Genomic DNA, 27136 nt, shown 5'->3' on the forward strand with positions numbered 1-27136 from the left:
CAAATTTCCATACTCTTTTTTTTTAGAAACAAGGCTGTGCCTATCCTATGCAAAACCACAGACCCAGGACCTGCCTGACCTTGTTTGTTTATTTATTTAGATCATTTAAATGGCTGCCCATTCATTCTCAATGACTCTGAGTGATCTTACCCTTGTTTCATTATTTTTATTTGATTTATTTATTTGATTTGTCAATCGCTTACAAGATAAGAGGTATAAGAATAAACAGGAGTATGAATACAGGAAATAGGGACGAATAAATGGGAACAATAAGACAGGGATGGTAGCAGGGGTGGTATTCAGCAGGTTCTGAGCTGTTCTAGAGAACCAGTAGCAGAAATTCTGAGCAGTTCGGAGAACCGGCAAATCCCACCTCTGACTGGCCCCGCCCCCATCTATTCTCCGCCTCCCAAGTCCCAGATGATTGGCTGGGTCTTCTTTTGTTGCCCCGCACAGAGGAACAGAGCTGGAAAGCAGGTTAGTGGGGTGGGGAGGGAATGGGGATTTTGCAGTATCCTTCCCCTGCCACGCCCACCAAGCCACGCCCACAGAACCAGTAGTAAAAAAAAAATTTGAATCCCTCCATTGGAGGGTAGGCATGACTGTGCACTTATGCACACCTCTTCTTGAATTCCAAACACAGAGATGGGGCCCAACCCTCTGGCCCAAGTCTGTCCTTATCAGCTGTCTCCAAAGCCTTCCCGCATCCCATCCTTGCCTCCCCAAAGCAACAGCCATATCACTCACATATCGCTGCTCGAAGAAGGTTTGGGGCTGTTCTGGATTGGCAAGGTGGCTTCCATGACTTCATTAAACTTGGCGTTTCCAATGCTGACTGCCAGCTGGGATTGAGAGAAGAGCCTTTGCATTACTGGCAGGATGGGGAAACATGACGTCATATCTACAGCATCCCCATCTATTCCACTGAACTCCACTAGTTTTAAAACCTGTTCTCAACTTTATAAATACCTGGTCCCTCACCTCTGCAAGAAGACGTTTGTGTCCACTCATAAAATATTTCTATGGGCTTTTAGAGTTGTCAACAGAAAGGGAGAGGGGAGCAGTACAGCAGCTTGCAAACCGAAACTGCATTCCATAAATGTTTTCAAAGATAGTAACTAGGTGACCGAAGTTTCTGCCACGCAAAATTCTAACTGGAGAGCATGATTGATGACTCTTGGCTATGGATGTGTCCCATTGGAGAATATGAATTACAATACACCCAGCAGGTGGGGGGAAACCTGGGTCAAGGGTGACAATGAATGATGTGTCTCAGAGTCGGCTACACCCAGGCAATGTCGCACCTTTTAACTCCCAATAAATCCTTTTGGAGTTTTGGAAATTTAGCTCGAGACTCATGATTTAAATGGGGTTAAGTGCCAGAATCCTGACAGCTTCCAATGAAATGTCTGCAAGAAAATAACCAAGCTTAGAGAACACCAAGGACCCCTCCTATCTGGTCTTTGCTAGATGTGGCTTTCTCACCGGTAAGTTTAAGATGCCCCAAAATCTGATGGTGAAGAAGCCACTCTGGCCGTAATGTGAAAAAGAAGACGCCAGAGTCAAAGGATAGCAGAAAGGACATGGTCTCTCCAACCAGAGAGTTAGCACTTACCAACAATTCCGACGTGCTGAGCACATCTAGTGTCAACGATTGGATGCGGGAATAGTGCACCCCTAACTCACGGTGAATCCCTGAGCACTCAATACATGTCAAGATGCCAAGGTTGGTGGAGAGCCAGGTGGGATCTGCAAGATAGCAACCCAGGAAGAAGCTGTGGCATACACATAATGTCATGTCCTTCCCCTACTCATTCTGCAAACAGACCTTTCTTTCCCAGCTCAATGAAAGACAAAACATGCCCCAGTTCTCTACTGCACAGGGGATGTTCTTCATGGCCTAGAGAGATGTTCTGAAATTTGTACTGTACACCAGGGGTTGCCAATCTTTTGGACCTCAGGGACCGCCAAACTCATAATTTTAAATCCCAGGGACCACTAACCAGTTCTGTGGGTGTGGCCTAATTTGTGGCTGTGGCTTGGTGGTCATGTGACTGGCTGGGCATGGCTTGTATATAAATATTATATTTATATAAATATTGATTTTTTGATTAAAAAGAGCAACTTTTATCCAAAATCAGGCATAGCAGGCAGGCAGATTGAGTTGCCCACAGAATCACAGATTCATTCAGAAAGCTATCTATCTGCCATCGGCTAGTTCAGTCTGTCACATAAAATTTGTTTGCAAGCAAACTCACAAAATTAACTCACAACACACTATGTATGTAAATATTGTTGTTGTTTTTTAATAAAAAAGAGCAACTTTTACCCAAAATCAGGCAAAGCAGGCAGGCAGATTGAGTTGCTCACAGAATCATTCAGTGATCTATCTATCTGCCATCGGCAAGCTCAGTCTCTCAAATCTGCTTGCTGTAAGTCTGCACTGAATAATAAAACCTTCAGTCCTAAGGGAGGTTCAACTGTGCTTAAAAGCAGAGCCGAAGATCTGAAGACTAACTAGAAAGCAAGAAATCCAACGATTTCCTGCTTTCTAGCTAACATAAATGTCCCGGCACAGCAGAGCAGATGATGGTCGGAAAAAGGAAAAATAGCAACTTAGCAGGCAAGTTTACCGGGTAAGGAGTGAGTGGGCGAGAGAGTTCCCGCAGGCCATGTGGGCTGCGTAGCTTTGTGTTTCTGTGCAGCCTGGATTAATTGCTTGGAGGGGGGGGGTGCTCTGGGGATGAGATTTCTCTGCGGCCCACCAAAATTTTCTCACGGCCTACCAGTGGGCCGCTGCCCACCGGTCGGCGGCCGCTGCTCAAAACCATTACATCTGCTGCAACAGTTGCAGTCTAGCATGCTCTTGATCTGGATTCTACAGTTGTTAAAACTACAGTATTTGAATCCCAGCACTAGGCTCAATTGAGGTTGTAAGTCGAGGACTAACTCTAAGTGCTTAGGCACATGGGAGCCCTTGCATGAAAAAGGATGCATGAAAAAGCTGCTGCAACCCACCTGGGGCTCCACAATCACAGCACCATCGATTTCCGGGCATGTTTTTCACTTCGTCAATGATGAGCTTGGTGAGTTCTTGCAATCCACTGTCGGCCACACTGCCACCTGAGGACACGGAGCCTCCCGGGTCCCCCTTGAAAGCATTGCTAAGGGCTTCGTCTTTACTGTTCTGGAGCACCGACACCCACCTGGGGAATGGGAGAAAACATCAAGCAGGATGCAGCTGATTGAACGAAGGTGTCACACTTCCAAGCCAAGCCAGCAAAAGAAAGGCCACACTGTGAGCAGAACCGTCTCTTTACTGGAGTCTCAGCTTGGCACGTGGTGAATTATACAAGTACAACGGTTTCTATCCAGCATTACTGGCTTCTACTAGCCAGCTGGCTATACGGACAGAAAATTTCTCCTTATTTCCAGGTTGAATCTCTCCTTGTTCAGTTTCCATACATTATTCCTTGTCTGGCCTTCAGGTGCTTTGGAAAATAGCTTGTCCCCTTCCTTTCTGTGGCAGCCCCTCAAATATTGGAAGACTGCTCTCCTGTCTCCCCTGGTCCTTCTTCTCTTCACTAGACTAGCCAAGCCCAGTTCCTGTAACTGTTCATCATATGTTTTAGCCTCCAGTCCCCTAATTATCCTTGGTTGCTCTTCTCTTCACTCTTTCTAGAGTCTCAACATATTTTTTATAGTGTGGTGGCCGAAACTGGATGCAGTACTCTAGGTGTGATCTTACTAAGGCTTTATAGAGTGGTATTAGTACCTCCCTTGATCTTGATTGTATCCCTCTGTTAATGCAATTTAGGATTGCATTGGCTTTTTTGGCTACCGCCACACACTGCTGGCTCATATTTAACTGGTTGTCCACTAAGCCTCCAAAATCCCTCTCACAGTTCCTGCTATTGAGTCTGTTGGATAAACACCTCTAGTTGTTAATGTCTGTGCTAGATTACTCGTACCCCACCTTTACAAGAGCCTCTGTTATTGATAACCCTTTCCTGCAGCGACTTTTATCAAGCTATTTCAGCTCTCCATCTGCCTTCGCTACCCTTTAGTTTGCTCAATGAGTCTGCAAGTTTGGCAGAAAGAAACCGTTGATTCTCTTTTAGTGTCCAGGTTTGAATTTATTACACAAATATTATACAGGTAGTCCTCGCGTTACGACCAAAATTGACTGCGAAATTCATGTTGCGAAGTGGAACATTTGCCAAGCAAATTTTGCCCTATTTTGCGACTTTTTTGCCACAATTTGTTAAGTGAATCTGTATTTCCCCGTTGACTTTGCTTGTTAGAAGGTCGCAAAAGGGGGTCGCATGGCCTGGGGACACTGCAACCATCGTAAGTGTGAGTCAGTTGCCAAGCACCTGAATTTTGACCATGCGACCATGGAAATGCGGCAACTGGTTGTAAGTGTGAAAAGCAGTCATGTCACTTTTTGCAGTGCCGTTGTAACTTTGAACAGTCACTAAATGAACTGTTGTAAGTTGAGGACGACCTATAGGCATAAATAAAATAGAAGACCCAAGGCATCCTACCCTTAATCCAACCTTCACTCCTCCAGTAATATTTCTAATTCACAGTTTTTCCATTCGGAATGCAAAAGGAGACAGAGAGCTCTCAGAACTTACACAATGCAGTCTTGTTCTTCTTCCGCTTGGAAGTGGTATGTTCTATTGTCTGCAAAAAAAAGAAATAATAAGAAAATCCCTTGAAGATAAGAAATGAATAAATAACAGTGGTGGCAGTTAAAAAAAACCCACCCTAATCTTTATTGTTAGTGGGGAGAATCTGGAGAGAGTGTAGACATAACATAATGAAATCAAATATTAGCTATGCAAAGGTTTGTACTGGTTTTTTTTCCAGCTTTTTCTACACACACACACACACACACACACACGGAGGGAGGGAGAGAGGAGAGAGGGAGAAAGGGGAGAGAGGGAGAGGAGAGAGGGGGGGGAGAGAGAGGGGGAGAGAGAGGAGGGGAGAGAGGGAGGGAGAGGAGGGAGGGGAGAGAGGGGGAGACGGGGAGAGAGAGGGAGAGAGAGGGGGAGGGAGAGGGGGGAGAGGGAGGGAGAGGGAGAGAGGGAGAGGGGGAGAGGGAGAGGGGGGAGGGGGAGAGGGGGAGAGAGAGAGGGGGAGGTGCATGGGTGATATCCATGTCCCCTTCCCCAACAGCAACTGCAGAAAACCCAAAAATACGTTGTAAAAATTCTCAACAGAAAAAATTCTTATATTTGGCAATGTTTTTATTTTGTATATGCCTTAAATAAGAACGGTTATAGGACTGGGAGAGATCTCCAGAAACCAAAACCCTTGCTTATTTAATCCTACAATATTTTTGAATCATTCAACAGGGTTTTGGAAATGTTGTCTCTGAATTTTAGTAATGCAATTTGAGGCTTGTCTAGGCACAGTCCTTGTCCGGGGATTCATACCTGGTAGAAAAATTAACAATATCCAGACAGGTGCTTATTAATACAATGGGCTTCCTTACGACACTCTGGACTTTGAGGAAGCAGAACATAAAGGCTATGGCCATTTTTTATATTTGATGTTGAAGAAGGCTCTTGAGAAAACCATGGATGGCCAAAAAAAAAACCCCACATAGACCACAGAACAGTCCAGAGTTGTAACCCAAGGCATAAACAACCAGGCTTCGATATGCTAATTATAGAAATGTTTTTCATATTTTGGACACGTTATTTGAAGACCTCACTCTCTGCAGCAGTCCATAAAGCTGAGAAAAGTAGAAGGAAAAAGGAGGAAGGGACAATTAGCAGCAGGTGGATGGATTCAATTAAACCAATGATGAGGACAACTCTGGGAGAGCTCAAGAATCAAGCTGAGGCTAGATGACCCCGAAGAAAAAATATATCTACATGATTGATAAGAGTTAACACCAACATAATGGTGTGTAATTATTAATATAATAATATCAAACTGGAGCTTTTGAACTGAAGAATCAAAAGCTACTGTTTTAACTCTACTGTTTTCCAATGACTTAACTGAAGGCTGGAGCACATTCTTATCAAATGTTCACACATAGGAATAATTATCATGTCCCGTAAGACAGAATGTTACCAAAGCAAAGTTCTGCATTTCAAGAAAGCATATAATGGATCTTGTGTTACGCACAGTGGGGTTTGAAAAAGAAGCAGGATGATGGAGGGTAGGATGTTATGTTCCTTTTGTGCATGGATCAATACATGTACCAAAGTGTAGGGCTTAACTCTGTCTCATCCATAAACTTGCTTCTTTTTTTGACCTATTGGAAATGTTGATGGTTAGGTAAGTCGTAACCAGAGGTGGTATTGAGCCAGTTCAGACAGGTTCTGGCGTACCAGTAGCGAAAATTTTGACTAGTTCAGGCAACCAGCAAATACCACCTCTGATTGGCCCCGCCAACCCACCCCACCTTTATTCTCCTATATTCCCTTGTTTTTTAGCTCAGCTGATTCGCACGGCAGAGCGGATTACCGTGCCTCAGCTGAGCTAAAAAACGGCTCAGCTTACCAGCGTTGACAGAGGTCTGTCTTTGAGCCCTCCGCGCGCAAGCAAAGCGTGCATGCATAGAACCGCCCATAGAAATGGTAGGAAACCATTTGGAAACCCACCACTGGTCGTAACCTAAGAATGGATTGGCAGTGCAATGCAACTGCCCCCCAAAAAAGTGATTTTAGGCACTATTAACAGTGCCCTGGTTTTCAAGTCATGAGAACAAATTATTCCACGAGTCAAGCATACAGAGCAAAATTCACGAGCAGTGCAGACAGAATAATGATTGCTATTGGTAGATAGACTACAGTTACTCCTACGTAGAGACCTGCGTATGTTTCACTGTGGAAAAAAAATAACACTACATTTTGTAGCTATGATGAGTGGGTGGTGATATTTTTTTTCACTTTAATCTAGTTCTCATTGCTTCAAATAACTGTCTCCAAACAATTTTAAACTTAACCTAAAAGAAATGTGAGAAAAAGCATTCTATTCCGGCGCAAGATATTTAAAGAGGACAACACAGCCCAAGTATTATGATAAAATCTTTACTTACGTGTCACAAGATCAAAGGATTTCTTATCCTCTGGATGCGGCCTCACTTGGCAAGTCAAGAGATTTAACTTTACTGGAGGACGGTTTATCTGTTCAAGAAAAGTTGGGATAATGAACCAGCGTGTCCGTCAGATACAAATATTACAGGTAGTCCTCAACCTCAGCTGAGCCCAAAATTTCTGTTGCTGAGTGAGACATATGTTAAGTGAATTCTGCTCCATTTTACAACCTTCCTTGCCACAGTTGTTAAGTGAATCATTGTAGTTGTTAATTTAGTAACATGGTTGTTAAGCAAATCTGGCTTCCCCATTGACTTTGCTCGTCAGACGGTCATAAAAGGTGATCACATGACCCCAGGACACTGCAACCGTCATAAATATGAGTCAATTGCCAAGTGTCTCAATTTTGATCACATGACTGCAACAGTCGTAAGTGTTAAAAACAGACATAGGTCACTTTTTTTCAGTGCCATTGTAACCCCAGTCATTGTATGAACTGTTGTAATTCGAGGACTACCCGTATTTCCTAATTCTTTTATCACATTGTCAGATTGAGTAATAATGGAGAAATATTACCAATCAATCAAATTACTGACATTTGCTCTTATTCTACATTCAAGATATTTATTTGCCGTGTAGCACCGAAGAACGCAACTGGATGTAAAGCGGACAATATAATCAGATAAAGACTGAAAGTTTAAAAAGCCTGGCGTTATAAAGAAATTCACCACATTTTTCCACAAATTAATTTCTTTAAGACCTGCCTGGAAAATTTGCTCTCATGTAGACATCTCAATGGATTTGTGTGCAATTTACAAGGTTTTTAAATAGCCACCTGTATTTTTCTATTCCACTTTTTATTCCATTTCTCTCCAAGCTTTACTCACTCACTTTCAATGTTCAGGAATGTCTGATTTCTTTTCCCCCTAAAAATTTTGTAGCCGAGGCAAGACAGGTGGTCAATGGTGTCCATTTGTCTTTGCAGGGAAATCTACTTTGCAGGGACCTGGCCTCTCAGTGTCAAAGACAACCAACCAGATGGATTACCTCTTTAAATTCCTCACGTGAGAAGACCTGGGCTTACCACAGCACATTCCAAGAGAATATGATATATTCCCAGTACCTTCCACTCTTCCTTGGAGGGCACAATCAAATAAATTCCTGGACTTTTTCCATGCCATGTTCATTGCCTATGTTCAGGCAATAGGTTTAATCAGGTCAGTATAAACAGACATGTGCAAAAGCCCGCGATCCGGGAACAGAAAGTTCTGGAGAGTTCTAGAATGTTCTGCTTATTTCCAGAACACACCAGAACCTCTTTCAGAACTATGCTGTGCTGCGGATGGTCCTGTGGAATAGCATATCCAGAAGGAAATCGAGTGTTCTGGACAAGCCTATCAGCTATGTGCATACAACACACTACGCTTTTATTACGGGTGTGTGTGTGTCAAACTCAAGGCCCGGGGGCTGGATCCAGCCTATGGGGTGCTTAGATCTGACCCACAGGACTGCCCTAGAAACAGCAAAGGACTGGCTCTTAGTGCTTCTGCCAGTGAAAACAGAGCTTGGGAGGATCGTGCGCGGCCCTCCCGGGCTCCATTTTCAGCTGTGATGGCCTCCTGTCACCTTCTGCCAGTAAAAACAGAACTTGGGGGTCATGTGTGGCTCCCCCAAGCTCCATTTTTACTAGCAGAAGGTGGCAGGAGGCCATCACGGCCAAAAACAGAGATTGGGAGCCCATTTTCGCTAGCAGAGCGCTCGAGCCAATACAGACACCCCCAACACGAGTGTTGTCAAGCTGGCCATGCTCACCCCGGCCACACCCATCCCGGCCGAGGTCACCCACGACCCTGATGCGGCCCACAATGGAATCAAGTTTCACACCCCTGCTCTATTTGGTTCATTTATCCAGTCTTAGCACCTTCTTCGCATCCATCCTGCTCACTTAATGCACGTACTGTGCAAAAACCAAAACATGGATGACACCAGAACCAGGTTAAGCCTACGGACATCCCCCAATGGTGCATCAACACAAAGCAATTTTAATCTGGAATTTTCCAGCGAAGAAATTCCACCCTCTACCTCACTTACTGTGCTGTGAGAAATAGTGAGACACCCGTATTTCACCCCACACTTTCTCTTCTGCCACACTTTCCGAATTCTAGGACAAGCAAAGAGACAATGAACACAATATTGAGAGTTAGCGTGTGTCAGAGGTCATCAAATGGACATGCTATACTTCCTGTTATTGTAGATCCGGGGTTGCCACCCTTTGCTAAGCAGTGCATCCCTTCAGGAATAAATCTGTCTGTCTGTCAACTACTAAATGTACAGGCTATCATTAAGCGAACAAGGTGATGGTTAAAAAAAAAAAGTAAAATGCTTTAGCACTGTAAAAGCCAAACGGGAATATGCAAAATATACTATTTAGCAAATGGGACTTTCCAGGAAAAAAAGAAAAATGATTTCTTTTTACCTTCCAGACAATGTCAGTCTGGAAATTCCAGGGCTGATCCTACATGATTTATGGCAGACATGGTCTGATCCAAGGGAAACAAACAAGATTCCGGTATTCCTGAAACAATTCACTTTCTGAAAACAGTACCTTTTACCACCTCCTAACTAAACAATTTTCGTCGTGGTGAGAATTTTCCCAAGCAAAATGTCGTAGGCCTACTTTCTCAGATGGAAGAGGCCTGCATGACAACCCTTTTCTGGAGCTAGGCCCACATGTCTAATGTCTGAAAGATGTCCTTTCGATGAGATAATGACAGGTCTGGAAAGAATAACTGAGGTTGGGTAATCTACAGGTTGCTCTTGAAAGCAGGGCGAGGAGTCAGTGTTGGGATTCACATGTTTTTACTACCAGTTCTGTGGGTGTGGTTTGGTGGGAGAGGCAGGGGAAGGATACTGTCAAATGTCCAGTCAGAGGTGGTATTTGCCAGTTCTCTGAACTACTCAAAATTTCCGCTACCGGTTCTCCAGAACTGATCAGAACCTGCTGGATACCACCTCTGGCGAGAGTGTTTGAGCCCTTGACAAGTGGTGACCCTTCAGAAATGAACGGGTCAATTAAAATAAAATGTTGATTAAGGCATTTTGGAACATGCTCATTTCCACACACCCCATCCCAACCTGTGAGGTAGCACAAAGCACTCCAAGAGCTTACCCATCACTTTTCTTATATAAGAAGCCAGACTTCTCAGTCCCGTATTGTTTATTGCCTTGGTGCTGATGGATGCTGTATCCACTGCCAGAGTTCTTTCGGTTGAGGTTCTCCTGAATGCAAGAGAAATAAATGTACTTGGTAGCGTAACCTGGGCATTTCCCAACGTTGTGTATAAGCCAGGGCTGTCAAATTGGATTTCTTCAAGGGCCGGATCAGCACTGTATTTCTCCACGGGCCAGCCAGGGGAGGGAGAGAGACAGGATAGATGTCTCCTGCAGCACCCTGCCCCCATTTGGCCAGCAGAGTGCTGCAATAGGGCAGCCAGGCCGAAAACGGGGCATGGGGGGCATGCCCACCCAGCATACCATTTTGGCTGCCGCAGGTCAACTCATAAAATATTTCTATGGTCTTTTTAGAGTTGCCAACAGAAAGGGAGAGGGGGACCAGTGCAGCGCAAACTGAAACGGCATTCCACAAATGTTTTCAAAGATAGGAACGAGGTGACTAAAATTTCTGGCGCACAAGATTCTAACTGGAGAGCATGATTGATGACTCTTGGCTATGGATGTGTCCCATTGGAGAACATAAATTACGATACACCCAGGGCGGTGGGGGGAAACCAGGATCAAGGGTAACAATGAATTATGTGCCTCAGAGTCGGCTACACTCAGGCAGTGCCGGACAGTTTAACTTCCAATAAATCCTTTTTAAGTTTTGGAAGTTTGGCTCGAGATGATTTAAATGGGGGTAACTGCCAGAATCCTGACAGCGCAGGCCAGTCCTTTGCTATTTCCAGGCCAGCCCCGTGGGCCAGATTTAAGCACCCTGTGGGCCGGATCTGGTCCCCGGGCCTTGAGTTTGACACCTCTGGTGTAAGCATTCTGAAGATTTTGATAAAGAGTTATGGGTGCTCTGGCAAGATGGCTGCCAGTGGCTCGCAAATCCATGCAACATAGAACAACCCTGTTTATCATCTTGCTATTTACCCCATCCTTTAGCCCAGGGTTTCTCAACATAAACACCTTTTAAGATTTGTGAACTTCAACTCCCGGAATTCCCCAGGCTAGTATGCTAGCTGGAGAATTCTGGAAGCTAAAGTCCATAAATCTTAAAAGGTTGATAGGGTTGAAAAATACTGCTTTAGCTTTCATAAATGCTCTCAATTATTCTGGCTTCTTGCTATTCATTTTGGAATGTCAGGTCCTCCAAAAAGCCTTGGAATATATGCAATGACTTATTTATTTGCCAAATTTATATGGCTGCTCATCTGATGAAAAAGTGATTTTGGTTGATTTATAATAAAAAATGACTAAAACAACTAATATATAAAAATATATTTTTTTTAAAAAAAAATTAAAAACAGAAGGCCAAGAGCAAACAGAAGATATTAATAACAATGGAGTCGCCTCATAGACCCCAGGCCTAATGGCATAACCAGGCTTGGAGGGACTTCCAAGAATATCAGCACGAATGGGGCCAGCCTCACTTCAGGGGCAGAGGGGTGACCCCAAAACAAGCACCACAGCAGAGAAGGCCTATCTTGTGGGACCCACCAAATGTAGCTTCCTAGCATGCCCCCATCTGATGGGACGGGCTGATATAATTAGGGAGAAAAGTCCCTGAAATAACAGAGCCCACATCATGAAGGTCAAAACCAGCACCTTGATTTGGACCCGAGAACACATTTCTTATTTTAGTTTAGTTTACTTTATCGTCATTGTGCCTCGTGCAACGAAATCAAACACCATCTTCAGTGCACATCATAACCATGAAAATAAACACAAACACACATCCTTCACACTCCATACACTGAACTGAAAACCCCCGACATCGCACCCACATGCACGATACAATAGAATTCAACAGAGCTACTGCCCTGGGATAGAAGCTGTTTTTCAGCCTATTTGTCCTTGTCTTTATTATCCTCTACCGTCTGCAAGATGGTAATAGTTCAAAAAACGGGTGCCCAGGATGAGATGGATCTTTGAGAATATTTTGAACTTTCTCAAGGCAGTGGGAGCTATGAAGCTCTTCCAAAGAGGGGAGAGGGCGCCAAATGATCTTCTGGGCAATGATGTTAACCCTCCGGAGGGCTGTCCTATCTGCCCCTGTGCAATTGGCAAACCCTACACAGAGGCAGTAAGTTAAAATGCTCTCTGTGGTGCAGCAGTAGAAGGTCACCAGCAGTTTTTCATTCAGTTGTTGTTTCCTGAGAAGTCTCAGGTAGTACAATCTCTGCTGGGCCCTTTTAACCAGGGCTGCAATGTGAGCACCCCAGGTCAGGTCCTCTTTTAGGGTAACACCCAGAAACTTAAAACTGGCCCCTTGCTCCACTCGGTCTCCCATTTGATAAGCAAGGGCTGGATGTCTGATCTGTTCCTTCCATAGTCCACTGGAAGCTCCTTGGTCTTATTGGTGTTGAGTTATTGTCTCCACGCCACGAAAGCAACCGGTCCACCTCATCTCGGTAGGTAGACTTATCACCTACAGAGATGTCCCACCATTTATTTATTTTCTAAGAAAGTTAATATAACTTATTTGGGTCCAAGAGGCATTCTTTTAAATAAAAATAAAGCTGGAAGTTGGCAAATAACTTTTTTAAAAAAATTAAATGTTTTTTTTTAAACCACCTTTAATGTGCCACGGGGCTAAGAGCTGGTAGGCACTAAGGCAGAAATCCATACGTATCTTGGCACCCATCAGGTGCCACTCAATAGCTCTTAGGGTATTTCATAGCATCTCATGCTGCTGCTGCTGTTGCTTAAAATCCCTTTTGGAACTATCTGATGGCTTCCTTCCACATACTGGCAAGCCAAAGCAAGCTATTAAAAATCCAATCTGCCAGACTGACTTGTTTGAGCTGAAAAAAAAAATAGCAAATGAAAAATATTCTTGGACAGTTTTATAGGCTTGCAACCTGCTAATTAGCATTGTTGAAATTGAAAGAGCATACAAATCAGGGGTGATGGGGGAGCAGTTGGATTCCAAATGATCTAAAAATGGGGTTTTTCAAACTTGGCAACTTTACAATGCGTGGGCTTCAATTCCCAGAATTCTCCAGCCTGCTCTTTGCTGAGCTGCCCGGGGAATGCTGGGAGTTCAAGTCCAGACATCTAAAAGTTGCCAAGTTTGAAAAATAATTAAATCTAAAAGAGAGATCAGCAACTTTTCAGCAACTAATCAACACACTTAACTTTCTGTGGTGCAGATGGTTACTATAAATCAGAATTTAAATGTTGAAAGAAAGGACATGGGAAATTTAGGGAAATTGTTTTGTTTTTTAGCTATTGTATAGCTTTTCTTTAGTCAATTCACATATATCTACAAACATCACACATATCCAACCACTCCTGCATTTAGGTAGTCCTCAGTTTATGACCACTAATAATCCCAAAGTATCTGTTGCTAAGCGAGACACTAGCTATGTGAGTTGTCCCATGTTGCAACCTTTCTTGACATTGTTTGTAAGTGAATCACTGCAGATTAAATTAGTAAGATGCTTAAGTGAATCTCGCTTCCCCATTGACTTTGCTTATCAGGTGGTCACAAAAGGTGAATCATATGATCCTAGTGACACTGCAACTGTCATAAATATGAACCAGTTGATAAGCACCCAAATTTTGATCACCTGACCATGGGGATGCTGCAACCATCGCTAAGTGTGAAAAGCGGTCATAAGCCCCCTTTTTCAGTGCTATTGTAACTTCGAACGGTCACTAAACGACCTTGGTTGTAAGTTGAGGACTACCTGGGTATGTGTTCACACACCATCATCATCTCCATTTAATGACCCCCATATAATCCCTTGAGTAGTGGAATCTGGGCAACTGAATGGAGCTAGCAGAGTGTTTTAATGGCCGGATGCCCTTCCTGTTGCCAATGCAGAGTTTTGTTCAGAAGATATTTATTTATTTATTTATTTATTATTTTTGTCAATTGCTTACAAGATAATAGGCATTAGTAAAAAAACCATAGTTATGAATACATGGATACCTATAAGGAAAAGAAAAGAAAAGAAACACGCATAACCAAACTTTTGCAAAAAATAAATAATCGTTGCATCCATTGCAATTTGTCATAGACCCCGGGAAGTCCTGATTAAGCCCATCCCCCATTTCACCCTCTCCCCACCTTCCCAAAGGACCCTTGAAGTTTTACCCCTTTGTTCTCCAGCTGCAGGATGCCTCGGAGGGAATCACGGATCCGAGTGAGCTGTTTTACCTCTTCTTCCTTGGCTTGACGAAGCTAAAATAAGATTAGAAATTGCTAAGGACAAGCAAGTTGGAGCTATCCTATCACTCTAATGCACATCCTCAGGCACAGAATGGGACAACATGCCATGGTCAACTTGATGTGGGACAATTCAACAAATACAAAAGTTAAATTAATTTCAATGGATCAGTGGCTAATACTATTAAAATAAAGTCAATCCAGAAACACAAGAATTGCAATTATTTTGAGGAAAATGTGGTCACCGAGAGTCAAAGTAACTGAACGTAATGATCAATACAGGGTTGAATTGCCTCATGGTGAATTGACCTGTGGCGAGTTGGTCGCAATGAGTTGGTTGCAACGAGTTGGCCATGATGAGTTGACCACAGCGAGTTGTCCCAGATCCCCTCAGGCATTGCTTTCTTCAGCTAGAAGATTACAAGGTAAAAAATAACAACAGGCCTTAGAAGGGTCCAACTTACTTTAATGTAAAGATAAAGGTTCCCCTCACGCATATGTGCTAGTTGTTTTTGGCTCTAGGGGGCGGTGCTCATCTCCGTTACAAAGCCAAAGAGTCAGTGCTGTCCGAAGACATCTCCATGGTCATGTGGCCGGCATGACTAAATGCCAAAGGCGAATGGAACGCTGTTACCTTCCCACCAAAGTGGTCCCTATTTCTCTACTTGAAGTTTTACATGCTTTCAAACTGCTAGGTTGGCAGAAGCTGGGACAAGTAACAGGAGCTCATTCTGTTCCTCAGCGCTAGGGATTCGAACTGCCGAACTGCCGACCTTTCTGATCAACAAGCTCAGCATCTTCGCCACCGCGTCCATTTACTTTAATGTAGGCTCAGTGAATTTGGGGGAACAGAAAGCAGTTTGCAGGACAGTAAAAGTGAGATTTCTTCCTAATTTTCTCTATGGAAGACATATTTTTATGCTATTTTATGCTATTTTTATGCAAATAGCACCATCTACCCAGATGTGCAGATTAAATCATAGTGTTCCCCCCTCATGTCCTTTCCCCAAGATTCTCATTATTGCAAGCCAGCTTCCTTAATTCTTCAGAAACAGAATCAGGTATAGAATTGCTCATCATTCACGTCCCCTTCGGTTCGAGGAAACAAAGATTGCTCTAGGGTTTTATTTCAAAAGAGAGAGAAAAAAAAATCCCCAAAGAAATTATCCTGTGGGAATACAGGATTGGGCTTGTTTAGTGACAATTTTGGCAAGGGAAACGTGTGGCTCTCTTGCTTTCTGATTAATATTTTTTTCCCCCTAACATTCTTGTAATCTTTTTGGCTTGGATGAAATCCCAAGAGGAGGCAGGAGCCTCTTCCATTGTGTTTTCAGAGTTGCAATGCCCCCGTGAAAAGAAAGGCGTCTTGCCTTCAAAAAAATAATAATAATCCCTGGATAATTTCTTGTTCTCCAGACCAAAATTGCAAAGAAATTATCCACGCAAGCTTCTCCACTGGGTGGAGAATTTCAAAAACTCATTTGCAGTCAGCCATACCTGAAGAGTGCTTCTCAATCTTGGCAAATGGAAGATGCATGGATTTCTCACGCTCAAGGGATAGGCAGAAAAGGAGAGAAACTTAAGCTCTGATGTGGGATTTGAAAGAAAGCAAAGGCTACACTTTCATAGAGCAGGGGTCCCCAACCTTGGCAACTTTTAACCTCTGGCTGGGGAATTCTGGGAGTTGAAGTCCACCAGGCTTAAAGTTACCAAGGTTGGTGACCCTTGTCAAAGAGGGAGCACCATGTGTGGAGAGGAAACCCAGAAGAGAAGCGAAAGGGTGAGCATGGTATTCAATGGGTCAGACTAAGCATTGTAAAAAAAAAAAATGCAGGTAGTCCTGGACTTAAGACCACAGTTAACCCCAACATTTCCATTACTAAGTGAGACAATTGTTAAAGTGAATTTTGCCCCACTTGATATCAATAGCAATAGCACTTAGATGTATACACCGCTTTACGGTGCTTTAAAGCCCTCTCTAAGTGGTTTACAGAGTCAGCATATTTCCCCCCAACAATCTGGGTCCTCATTTTACCCACCTCAGAAGGATGGAAGGCTGAGTCAACCTTGAGCCTGGTGGGATTCGAACTGCCAAATTGCAGGCAGCCAGCAGCCAGCAGAAGTAGCCTGCACTAACTGCACTCTAACCCCTGTGCCATTGAAGCTCATTGTAAATGGTCCCAAAGCTTTGAATTATAAGATGTGATATATAGTCGTAGTCAAGTACAGTATACAGTTTAAGTCAAGAAGTCTTGGACTTATGACCACAGTTGACCCCAACATTTTCATTGCTAAGTGAGACAATAGTTGAGTTTTGCCCCACTTTATAGCAATAGCACTTAGACTTATATACCACTTCACAGTACTTGACAGCCCTCTCTAAGTGGTTTACAGAGTCAGCCTCTGACCCCCAACAATCTGGGTCCTCATTTTACCAACCTCAGAAGGATGGAAGGCTGAGTCAACCTTGAGCCTGGTGGGATTCGATCTGCCAAATTGCAGGCAGAAGTAGTCAGCAGAAGGAGCCTGCAGTTTCCTGCCAAGTTGTTAAGTGAATCACTTCAGTTCTTAAGTTAGTAACAGGGTTACTACATTCCAGTAGGGAGGTATTTCCTGGGGATGGGCTCAGGGGTGGGATTCAAATTTTTTAACAACCAGTTCTGTGGGCGTAGCTTAGTTGGTGGGCATGGCTTGGAGGTCATGTGACTGGCTGGGCATGGCCAACTCAACATCACTCACATCAAGGCACACATCTCCTCGCCTGGCCTCTCATGACTGTGGGGATGCTGCAACAGTTGTAACTGTGAAAAAGGGTCATAAGTCACTTTTTTCAGTGCCATTATAACTTTGAATGGTCACTCCACACAAGCAAAGTACCAGCAAAGGAGGGGAAAAAAAACTCCAGAGGAGTTCCAGAGACAGGAGGTCTAGTCCTGCCAAGAATGTAATAAGGGTTAACGGAGAGGCAGTTTCTGTAAGCAACACCAGAATGTTTCCTTCCTGCCTTCCTTACAGGATTAGGCCAGTAATTTCTTCTAACAACCGGTTCTCCGAACTGATAGAACGTTAACAACCAGTTCTAGCGAATAGGTGCGAACCTGTAGAATCCCACCCCTGGATGGGCTCCAGCACAAATCCAAAAGCTCAGATTGACCCAGATTAAATCCTGGTAACATGGTTATTAAGAGAAACAGGGCTTCTCCATTGACTTTGCTTGTTAGGAAAGGTAATCACATGACCCTGGGATATTGCAACTATCATAAATACAGGTCAGTTGCAAGGTCCAAAATTTTGACCATGTGAGCACAGGGATGTTGCAACGGTCGTGTAAAAAACGGGCCATAAGTCACTTTTTTTCCAGCGCCCTTGTAACTTCCAACAGTCACTAAATGAATGGTTGTAAGTCAAGGACTACCTGGGCTTACTGAAGATCTAGCAACCCAGTCCTTTTCCTAGCTAGGAAAGCAATGCTTGTAAGCCCAGAGCTGAGCATTAAGTTCACAGTCCTGTGGAAATCCAGGAACAACTTACCGCATGTAAGGAGGTGGCTAGTTTTTCGATGAATGGGTAGAGATTCTGAGATGCCTTCCAGCCGTCTTGGAAGAAACTGGAAACATTTTTTAAATCAGCGGAGAAATATTGAAAAGCCAAGGATGGAGAAGGAAAAAGAAAGAAAACAGGGAGAGGTTAGCTCAATTTGCTACTACAGAATAGCAATAGCACTTAGATAGATACTATTTTACAGTCCTTTACAGCTCTCCCTAATCGGTTTACAGAGTCAGTATACTGCCCCCAACAATTTTGGGTCCATATTTTACCCACCTTAGCCTTGTGCCTGGTGAGATATGAACTGCAAAACTGCAGGCAGCTGGCAGCCAGCAGAAGTAGCCTGCAGTACTGCACTCTAACCACTGCACCACCGCAGCTCCAGGTGTTTAACCACATTTGAAACAGGTATGTTTCAACTTTTTCCCTTAGGACACCACTATAAAGCACTGGTCCCCAACCTTTTGGGCACCAGGGACTGGTTCCATGGAGAGAGGTTTTTATGCAGACCGGAGAGCACTTAGTTTTGCATGTTGCCTGCATCCCATGGATGGGGCTTTGTTTGCGTGGCCCTGTTTATGGCCTGCTGCAGCCCAGCACCAGTCTTTGATCGAGGACCCCTGCTGTAGAGCATTACATGCTAAAACACCTAGACACAGAGACAGTTTTTTCCCCCATGCCATCACTCTTAATTCCTACAACACCGTCTTATGCCTAAGAATATCTAAGGATATCTAACCACAAAGTAGGGCTGTATTGCTATAATCCTTCTCATCTTTTTTATCTTATCATCTTACCACCTTCACCTGTTGGTACCTCACGATTTATCATTTGTTGTTTGTATCTTACGATTTGTGATTGTAACTTATGATTGATGATCTATGACATATCACTTTGTTGTTTGCATGTACGCCAAGAGGTTATGCACTGGAGACAAATTCTTTGTGTGTCCAATCACACTTGTCCAATAAAGAATATTCCTATTCCTATTATTTGAAACAGCCTCAAGGACTTGAATTCTACTCAAGAAGCCCATCCAAAGGAATAATGCTGAGACACCGTCATAAACTGCAAACCCAACACTGTGGCGAACTTACTTATGTTGCGCATGATAAAACTTGATGAGGCTCTGCAGAAAATCTGGCCCTTGCTTCATTTGGCATTCGTTGGCTTTCAGAAGATACTGGGTCAAGAAAAAAAGGAGATGAGAACAACAGGTTACCATGTAATGATAACAGCTTCTTCAAAGTGTCAATACCTTGTTAGTAAAAGAGATACTGGGTGAGCCAACCTATTTGTTGTTTATTCGCCATCTTAAATAGAACATAGAATAATAGGATTAGAAGGAACCTTGGAGATCTTCTGCTCAAGTAGACAAATGGCACTTCTTGAAAACCTCCAATGATGGGTCACCCACAATTTCTGGAGGCAAGGCGTTTCATGGATTAATAGTCCTCTCTGTCAGGAAATTTCTCCGTAGTTCTAGGTTGGATCTCTTTTTCACGATCTTCCACGCAGTATTTCTCGTCCTGACCTCAGGTGTTGTGGAGAATAGATTGACCCCCACCCCCTGTTCTCTGTGACAGTCCCTCAAGTAACTGGAAGACTGCTATCATATCACCCCTAAGTCTTCTCTTTGTTAAATGGATAAATTACATTACTATAATATATATACTGTAATAGCCATACTGACTAGGCATAATGACAACAATGTCTTCAAAATGCCAATATGCTTCTGTTACTGTTGTTTATTCATCATCCAGTCAATTGAAGCCAATTTGTATATTATATAAGGGAAGAAAGATAGATAACATTAGCATATTGATAAAAAAAAACTGAATTACAAGCCTGACATCCATACAAGATGAAAGGGCTTTGACTCTCTTTGTGAAAATCACTGTGTCCGTCTCTCTCTATCAACCCAACTCATATTAGGTATTGTGAGTAAGAGATCTCAGAAGGAAAGTGTCATGCGTATAATAAATGGCTGATAAGCCCGTCCCCTGGATGATTATAAATCCAACAGCTTATAATACAAAGGTGGCTTGTGGGCTCACAAGACCTCACAAGGCTGCTTCCTTGCTAGATAGGCAGTCCTCAGATCACAAGCACCAATTGAGCCCAAAGTTTCCATTGCTAAGCAAGACTTGTGAGTTTTGCCCCATTTTACAACTGCTCTTGCCACAGCTGTTAAACGAATCACTGCAAGTGTTAAACTAGTAAAATAGTTGTTAAGTGAATTTGGCTTCCCCATTGACTTTGCTGGTTAGAGGGTTGAAAAAAGCGATCACAGGATACTCCAACCCTCATAAACAAACACCAGTTGACAAGCATCCGAATTTTTGTCACGTGATTGTAGCGATGCTGCAACACTCACTTTTTTCCAATGCAATGCCAATGTAGAATTGAATAATAGAGTTGGAAGGGACCTTGGAGGTCTTCTAGTCCAACCCCCTGCTTAGGCAAGAAACCCTATACCATTTCAGAGAAATGGTTATCCAATCTCTTCTTAAAAACTTCCAGTATTGGAGCATTTATAACTTCTGGAGGCAAGTTGTTCCACGGGTTAACTTCAAATGGTCACTAAACAACTGGTTATAAGTTGAGGGAACATGATAGGTCCACTTGGCATTATGCTTCAGTACAATCAGTGAGTTGTTGTCATGGCTGAAATGAACAAGCTTGTACAATCGTGACATCTGGCCAATTACTCTTATTATGTACCACAATATAAGTACTTAGCCTGACCAAGATGCTTCCTTCATATTCTGTATCCTTTCCTGAAATAATCTCTCAGAAGCATGAATGTAGAAATATCACTGGAGATTCTCAGTCATCCAGGTCTTAGTTGTCCCAAAGGTGGGACAACTTTTCAAGAGGCAACTGGGCTTTCTTGTTGTTGTTGTTTTAAGATGTTTCACTTCTCATCCAAGAAGCTTCTTCAGCTCTGGATGAGAAGCAAAACATCTTCAAAGAAAAAGAAGAAAGTCCAATTGCCTCATGAAAAAGCAGCTTTTGGCTAGAAATATCAGTGACACTGATACATGTAGTCCAGGATGACTGTAGAAGTATCACTTATGTCAAGTTTGTAGAACACACCACATTTTATCACTGTATACATTGTAGTCCTTGTTTTCCAAAGGCTACAGAGTACAATTCATTTTTATTGTAATTTTTTTAAAATGTAAAGTGCCAAGAGTCACTGAAAGTCGGGCATTTTTTAAATGGGTGTAAATAAGCAAACCAATAAATATTATGCAGATTTTTCCCCTACTAGTTTTCATCCAGTTAGCCGTTAGATATACAAGCCCTTTAGAGGTGCTATTCAGCAGGTTCTGACCAGTTCTGGAGAACTGGTAGCAGAAATTTTGAGGAGTTTGGAGAACCGGCCAATAACCACCTCTGACTGGCCCCGCCCCCATCTATTCTCCGCCTCCCGAATCCCAGCTGATCGGCTGGGTCTTCTTTTGTTGCCCTGCACAGGAGAACGGAGCTGGAAAGCAGGTTAGTGGGGTGGGGAGGGAATGGGGATTTTACAGTAACCTTCCCCTGCCACGCCCACAAAGCCACGCCCACAGAACTGATAGTAAAAAAATTTGAATCCCAGCACATTGCTTCCCATGCTTCAGTTAAATCCTAATGGAAAACATGGAGAGGTGGACTTTTACCTGGAGGTTTTTTAAGGTTGAAAAGTTTAGGGTAACTAGGGAGATTTCAGAGCATGGCATGTCATGTAACAAAAACGACATCCATGGAAGGTTCCACCTTAAAAGACCCACCAAGACAAATGAAAAACCAAACATTGAACATTAATGTTACAATCCCTTGGTGCTTGCAGCTTTCATCCGAATGCTCAGCTTTTCAATGCGTCAAAATTGCCATACAGTCTTTCGCAAAATCAGGATTCATTTTCCCACAGTCAAATACATTCTCACGGACATGTGGAGAGAGAATCCATGTCCCATCTGGTCACTTGAAAGACGCCAAGTCTTGCGAGCAATTTCAGAGTCGGACACGGCCCGTTGTGCTTCCTCCAGGCACCACACCTTCCCTTCCCTCTTTAGAATTCAACCAAATGTTTCAGTTGGGGGAAGATTTCACAGTGACACAATGAGGAGAGAAAAAAAAGAAGCATTCAGCAAAGCTTCTGCCAGATGCCATCAAATGGGGGCCTCGCAGAAAATCTGACAGGCAAGACTCGCAACATCCCACAGGGGGGAGTGTTGGGTTTTGAAAACGCTTTCTGTACAACAGAGCTTTGCAAGCCAAGACAGCAACAATATTTATGTCCTTCACTGTATTCCAGCCAACAGTGTGACTAAATAAGAGTCCAGAGAATTGGAGATTCAGAAATATTACAAACCAGGATCAAGCCAAACAAAAGGCTAAGGGAAGGGGAGGTATGTTTGGGAAACTGACTTATTAGCATGGACATTCAACAGCTCTCATCTGCATTCTACTGTAGCATTTCTTTGGAGGAAGGCCACTACAGTATAATTTTGTTTAAATCTAAACATATGTGATTGAGTTCTTGGGGATTTAAAGCTGAGTGTATGTGTTGAATGCATAAAAAATCTCCTTGGTTCGCAAAAGCAATTGGTGGCCAGGCCAACTCATTCATATGAGAATGAGCCCCAGATACGGCTTATTGTATTACTCATTTATTAGTACTGACATTAATGCTAGGTAGAGAACTTGGGTCTGCATTTCTTTAAACCAGCTGCATCCAATCTATGGCCCAGGGACCGCATGCAGCTCTGGAGAGCTAGTAATGCGGCCCCAAAAGATCGTAAACTTTTAACATTATGATATGATTTATATACATGAACTATATTATATATTTCATATGCGGCCCAAGACAATTCCTCTTCAGTCAAGGCAACCCAGACAAGCCAAAAGGTTGGATAGCCATGTTTTAAACACTTCTCACTATTCTGGATCGAAATGGATTTGCTGTCAACCTCTCTTTCTCAGGAGGAGGGAAATGTAATGGTGTTTTTTGCATTTATTTAATAAAGGTGTACAAAGTCCTGTAACTCATTGTAACACCCCTGTCTGTGGAGTTCTGTGATCAATTTGGCTTCCGAATAAAGGGAAATGTACATGTCCCTGGTTAACGTTGTAAGATGCAATCTGGGTCAGTCACTGGGACCAGAGGTTTAGCCTTCTGAGCTTTTGGATTCAATCAATCACAATAGAGCTGGAAGAGACCTTGGAGCAGGGGTGGTATTCTACCGGTTCGGCCTGGTTCTACTGAGCCGGTAGCAGCGATGAGCAGCGGAAACCAAACCGATTCTCTCTACTGCTCTGCTGTTGGGTCCACTCGCCCACCTGGGCTCCCATACTCACCTTTATCCTCTGCTTTTGAAGTGCAGCTGCTTTGAGAGTGCAAGCTTGCAGGACCTGGAACGCCTCTGTGCCTGCACAAGTGCATGTTTGGCACGCATGCGCAAAGTGTGTGCATGTGCGCAAAGCAGCGGTGGGATTCTACCAGTTCGCACCTAATCACTAGAACTGGTTGTTAACATTCTAAGCAGTTCGGAGAACCGGCTGTTAGAAGAAATTATTGGCCTAATCCTGTAAGGAAGGCAGGAAGGAAACATTCTGGTGTTGCTTACAGAAACTGCCTCTCTGTTAACCCTTATTACATTCTTGGCAGGACTAGACTTCCTGTCTCTGGAACTTCTCTGGAGTTTTTTTCCTCTCCTTTGCTGGTACTTTGCTTGTGTGGAGTGACCATTCAAAGTTATAATGGCACTGAAAAAAGTAGAAAAATAGGGACCACTTTGGTGGGAAGGGAACAGTGTTCCGTGTGCCTTCAGCATTTAGTCATGCCGGCCACATGACCACAGAGACGTCTTCGGACAGCGCTGACTCTTCAGCTTTGAAATGGAGATGAGCAGCCGAAAACAACTAGCACGTATGTGCGAGGGAAACCTTTACCTTTACCCAGTGATCAACTCAGATTGGAACCTGCAATTTGGCTTCCAAAGGTAAGAATTCAATCTCAAGGGCAAACATCACAAAGGAACTCCACGGGACTGCTTCCTTATTGGTGCTATATAATGCTTGACTTACAGTGAGTTGTTTAGTGACCATTAAATTACAAGAGCCCCAGAAAAAGGTACTTACAACACAGGGTCAAAGTTCCACCACTCCTGCCCTGCATCAGCTTATGACAGTTTGAGTCCTCAGTAACCAGCCCACATTTATAGTTATAGTGTCGTGTGGTCACGTGACCAAGATTTATTATGGTTTCTGGCCAAAGAAAGCCCATTCCAGATAATGGTTCGGGTAACAACTGCAGCATTCGCTTAGAAATCATTGTGATTCATTTAATGACTGCCCCCCCCACAAAATGTGATAAAATTAAATGAATCACATCATGACCAAGTTAATGACTGACACTACTTAATGATCATAATCCTAGGCTCAATTATAGTCATAAGTCAAGGACTACCTGTAGTTTTCATAGAGGCTAAGTTAGAGAAAAGAAGAAAAATTGAATTCGGAGAGATCTCCCAATTTGGAAGAGAATTTCAAAAGACCGTTGGCGGGCACCTGCCTTTAGCATATATCATACCTTTTGGTATATGGTTTTTGTGTAGGGGTGTGTGTGTTTGTGTGCATCCATTGTTGTCTCCTGGCAACTGCTTTCCTTAAGAAAAGCAACTGCTTTTTGCAAGATTTTCAGAAGTGGTTTACCATTGTCTGCTTTCCAGGATGGTAAGCACATGATTGACCTAAAGTTACTCATCTAGGATCATGCTTAAAACAGTCTAGAACCCAAGGTTTTGTCATGCCCCTGTCGGAATCTGATTCGGAGGGACAGGGAATGGGAGTGCGGCTCCATTGGCTGTGGAAGAAACTGGGGAAGGGCAAAGTCTGGCTGGGCAGAGCAGGGGAGAGGTAGGGCAAGGCAGAGGGAATTCAGAGGAAGATCCAGGCCCACCCCCTCTTCATCCTAGGGCACGCAGGGAGGAACGGAGAAGGGAGCAATGTGAGTTGCGTAGCTTACGGGCGAGGAAAGGGCCCTGATTCCCTTCATTAGCTGCAGCTGGGAACACAGTGTTTAAAAAGGGAGTTTGTGCACAGCAACTTGTTGGAAGTTATGAGTTATCTTGTTTTGTCGAGGCTTATCTGGGTTCCCAACTGTGTGTGTTTTGCTGGCCTTTCAAGTCAGCAATTCCTTCTCCTGCCCTGTCTAGTTAATTGCTGCAACATGGTTTGTGTGGATTTTTATTTACAGTTTATGTGTACTTTGCTTTCGGACTTTGTTTTCGGATTTCCTCCACTTAAAGACTGTTCTTGGGAGAGTTTTTTTTCCAGCCGAAGGTAACTGGACATTGGGGGCAAAGTTGGAGGTATTAAAAGGCCTTTTTAAAAAAAACTTATGTGACCGTGTTGCCTTTGTGCCACTCCCTGGGTCATCACAGGTTTCTTGTCTGATACCTCAACCACTACATCAAACTGTCTCTCTATGATGGTTCTGCCATCATTTTTACCTTTTTCTTCTGGATTCTCACCATAACCCCATGAAGTAAGATCAGCCTGGGAAGGAAGAACTGCTCCAAAATCATCCCGTTACCTTCTTGGCTGAGAAGGTTAACTCTCCTGGGAAGGCCTTTATGCTCTGGGCCAGGTATTTCATAGCTTTGGCAACCGGAGGGTGTGTGGATTTCAACTTGCTGGCTACGGAATTCTGGGCGCTGAAATCCACACATTGTAAAGTTGTCGAGGTTAAGAAACATTGCCCCGGGCCAGCCATTTTGTTATACAGCAAGAGGAGCACTGAGCTTTCCCACTGCTACTTAAGATGGCAACTCCTTCCCTGATTCCTCACTGTAGGCAAATCACAATCCATAACGTGCTTTATTTCATTTTCGCTTAGGGCACTGGATGCAATACATATTGAAGAATTCAATGGTCTGTGGTTAACTGCTGACCATATTGCATTTTACGGTTACTGCCAAGGCTAAAAAGCATACAGCTGAGCCGGATCACTGCAATATAATTTGTTGTTCCTAGTTTCCCTTGAAAGGGGATGTCATAGACGTTGAAGAAAGCCACGCCAGAAAGGAAGGTTCCAGAAAAGGATAATTCTGCACTACATGGGCCAGCCAATGGCCTGGCTCAACCTACCAGTGCTTCCTACATTTCAATGCGATCTGAAGGATTTTATCTGCCCTCATTATAATCATTTGTTTTACAGTCACACTTTTTATTCATTTTTATTACTCAGCTTCCCAGAGTCGCCTCATAAGAGAGGGTCAATAAAAACTTAAATAAATAAACAAATAAAATCACTTTCCCTGTTGTTTACAGAACTAATTTTAAATCTGGCCTTAAAGCAGGCATGTCCAACCCCACAATATAGTAAAAGTTTACATAAAAAGTAAGTTTGTTATTTATCCCATTATATATTTTATATGCGGCCCAAAACGATTCTTCTTCCCTCAATGCAGCCCAGGCAAGCCAAAAAGTTGGACAAAGCTTTGGTTGAACAGTAGGTGGCAGCATGCAACCACCCATATCTCAACTAAGCAGGTCAGGCCCAGTTAGGATCTAGATCCATGATAGGGAACCTATGGCAAGCGTGCCGGAAGTGGCACGCAGAGCCATTTCTGCCAACATGCAAGCTGTCGCCCAGAACTGATCTACTGTGCATGTGTGCGCGCCACCAGCCAGCTGATTGTTGGGTATCTGCTGCACATGCGCAGGGGCTGGGGTGTGCACGGGGGAGGGTCACACACGCATGTGCAGAGGCACACTGCATGGGCGGTCACATGTGCATGTGCAGGAGGGGCGGGGGGGTTGCACGCGCATTGCATTATGGGTGCAAGTACTTGCATGTGTGCACCCTGTCGGCATGTGATGACAAAAAGGTTAGCCATCGCTGATCTAGATGAAAGTCATCCAATGAAAATCAGGACTACAGACTAGTCCAGGGGTCTCCAACCTTGGCAACTTTAAGACATGTGGACTTCCACTCCCAGAATTCCTCAGCTGCTGGCTGTGGAATTCTGGGAGTTGAAGTCCACAAGCCTTAAAGTTGCCAAGGTTAGAGACCCCTGGACTAGATCAAGCCTGAAAAATATGCAGAAAATGCCAATCATATACCACACCTGTA

The 27136-nt window shown here is 43.5% G+C and overlaps 1 protein-coding gene across 1 annotated transcript in view; it reads right to left on the minus strand.

The window, feature by feature from the left end:
• ASAP3 (ArfGAP with SH3 domain, ankyrin repeat and PH domain 3) overlaps positions 1–27136 on the minus strand; it is a 93302-nt gene that overhangs the window by 15957 nt on the left and 50209 nt on the right. Inside the window, exons 8-17 of the mRNA XM_026702493.2 lie at positions 19104–19189; positions 17992–18067; positions 14389–14475; positions 10231–10340; positions 9153–9222; positions 7064–7151; positions 4641–4689; positions 3019–3206; positions 1616–1749; positions 748–842 (exon numbers count right to left, since the gene is read on the minus strand). Of these exons, the coding sequence (XP_026558278.1) occupies positions 748–842; positions 1616–1749; positions 3019–3206; positions 4641–4689; positions 7064–7151; positions 9153–9222; positions 10231–10340; positions 14389–14475; positions 17992–18067; positions 19104–19189 (983 nt within the window). The remainder of the gene's footprint in view (positions 1–747; positions 843–1615; positions 1750–3018; positions 3207–4640; positions 4690–7063; positions 7152–9152; positions 9223–10230; positions 10341–14388; positions 14476–17991; positions 18068–19103; positions 19190–27136) is intronic.

The sequence above is a fragment of the Pseudonaja textilis genome, chromosome 10 (assembly GCF_049901715.1).
Source record: "Pseudonaja textilis isolate UNSWEBS1 chromosome 10, rPseTex1.2, whole genome shotgun sequence".
NCBI classification, from domain to species: Eukaryota; Metazoa; Chordata; class Lepidosauria; order Squamata; family Elapidae; genus Pseudonaja; species Pseudonaja textilis.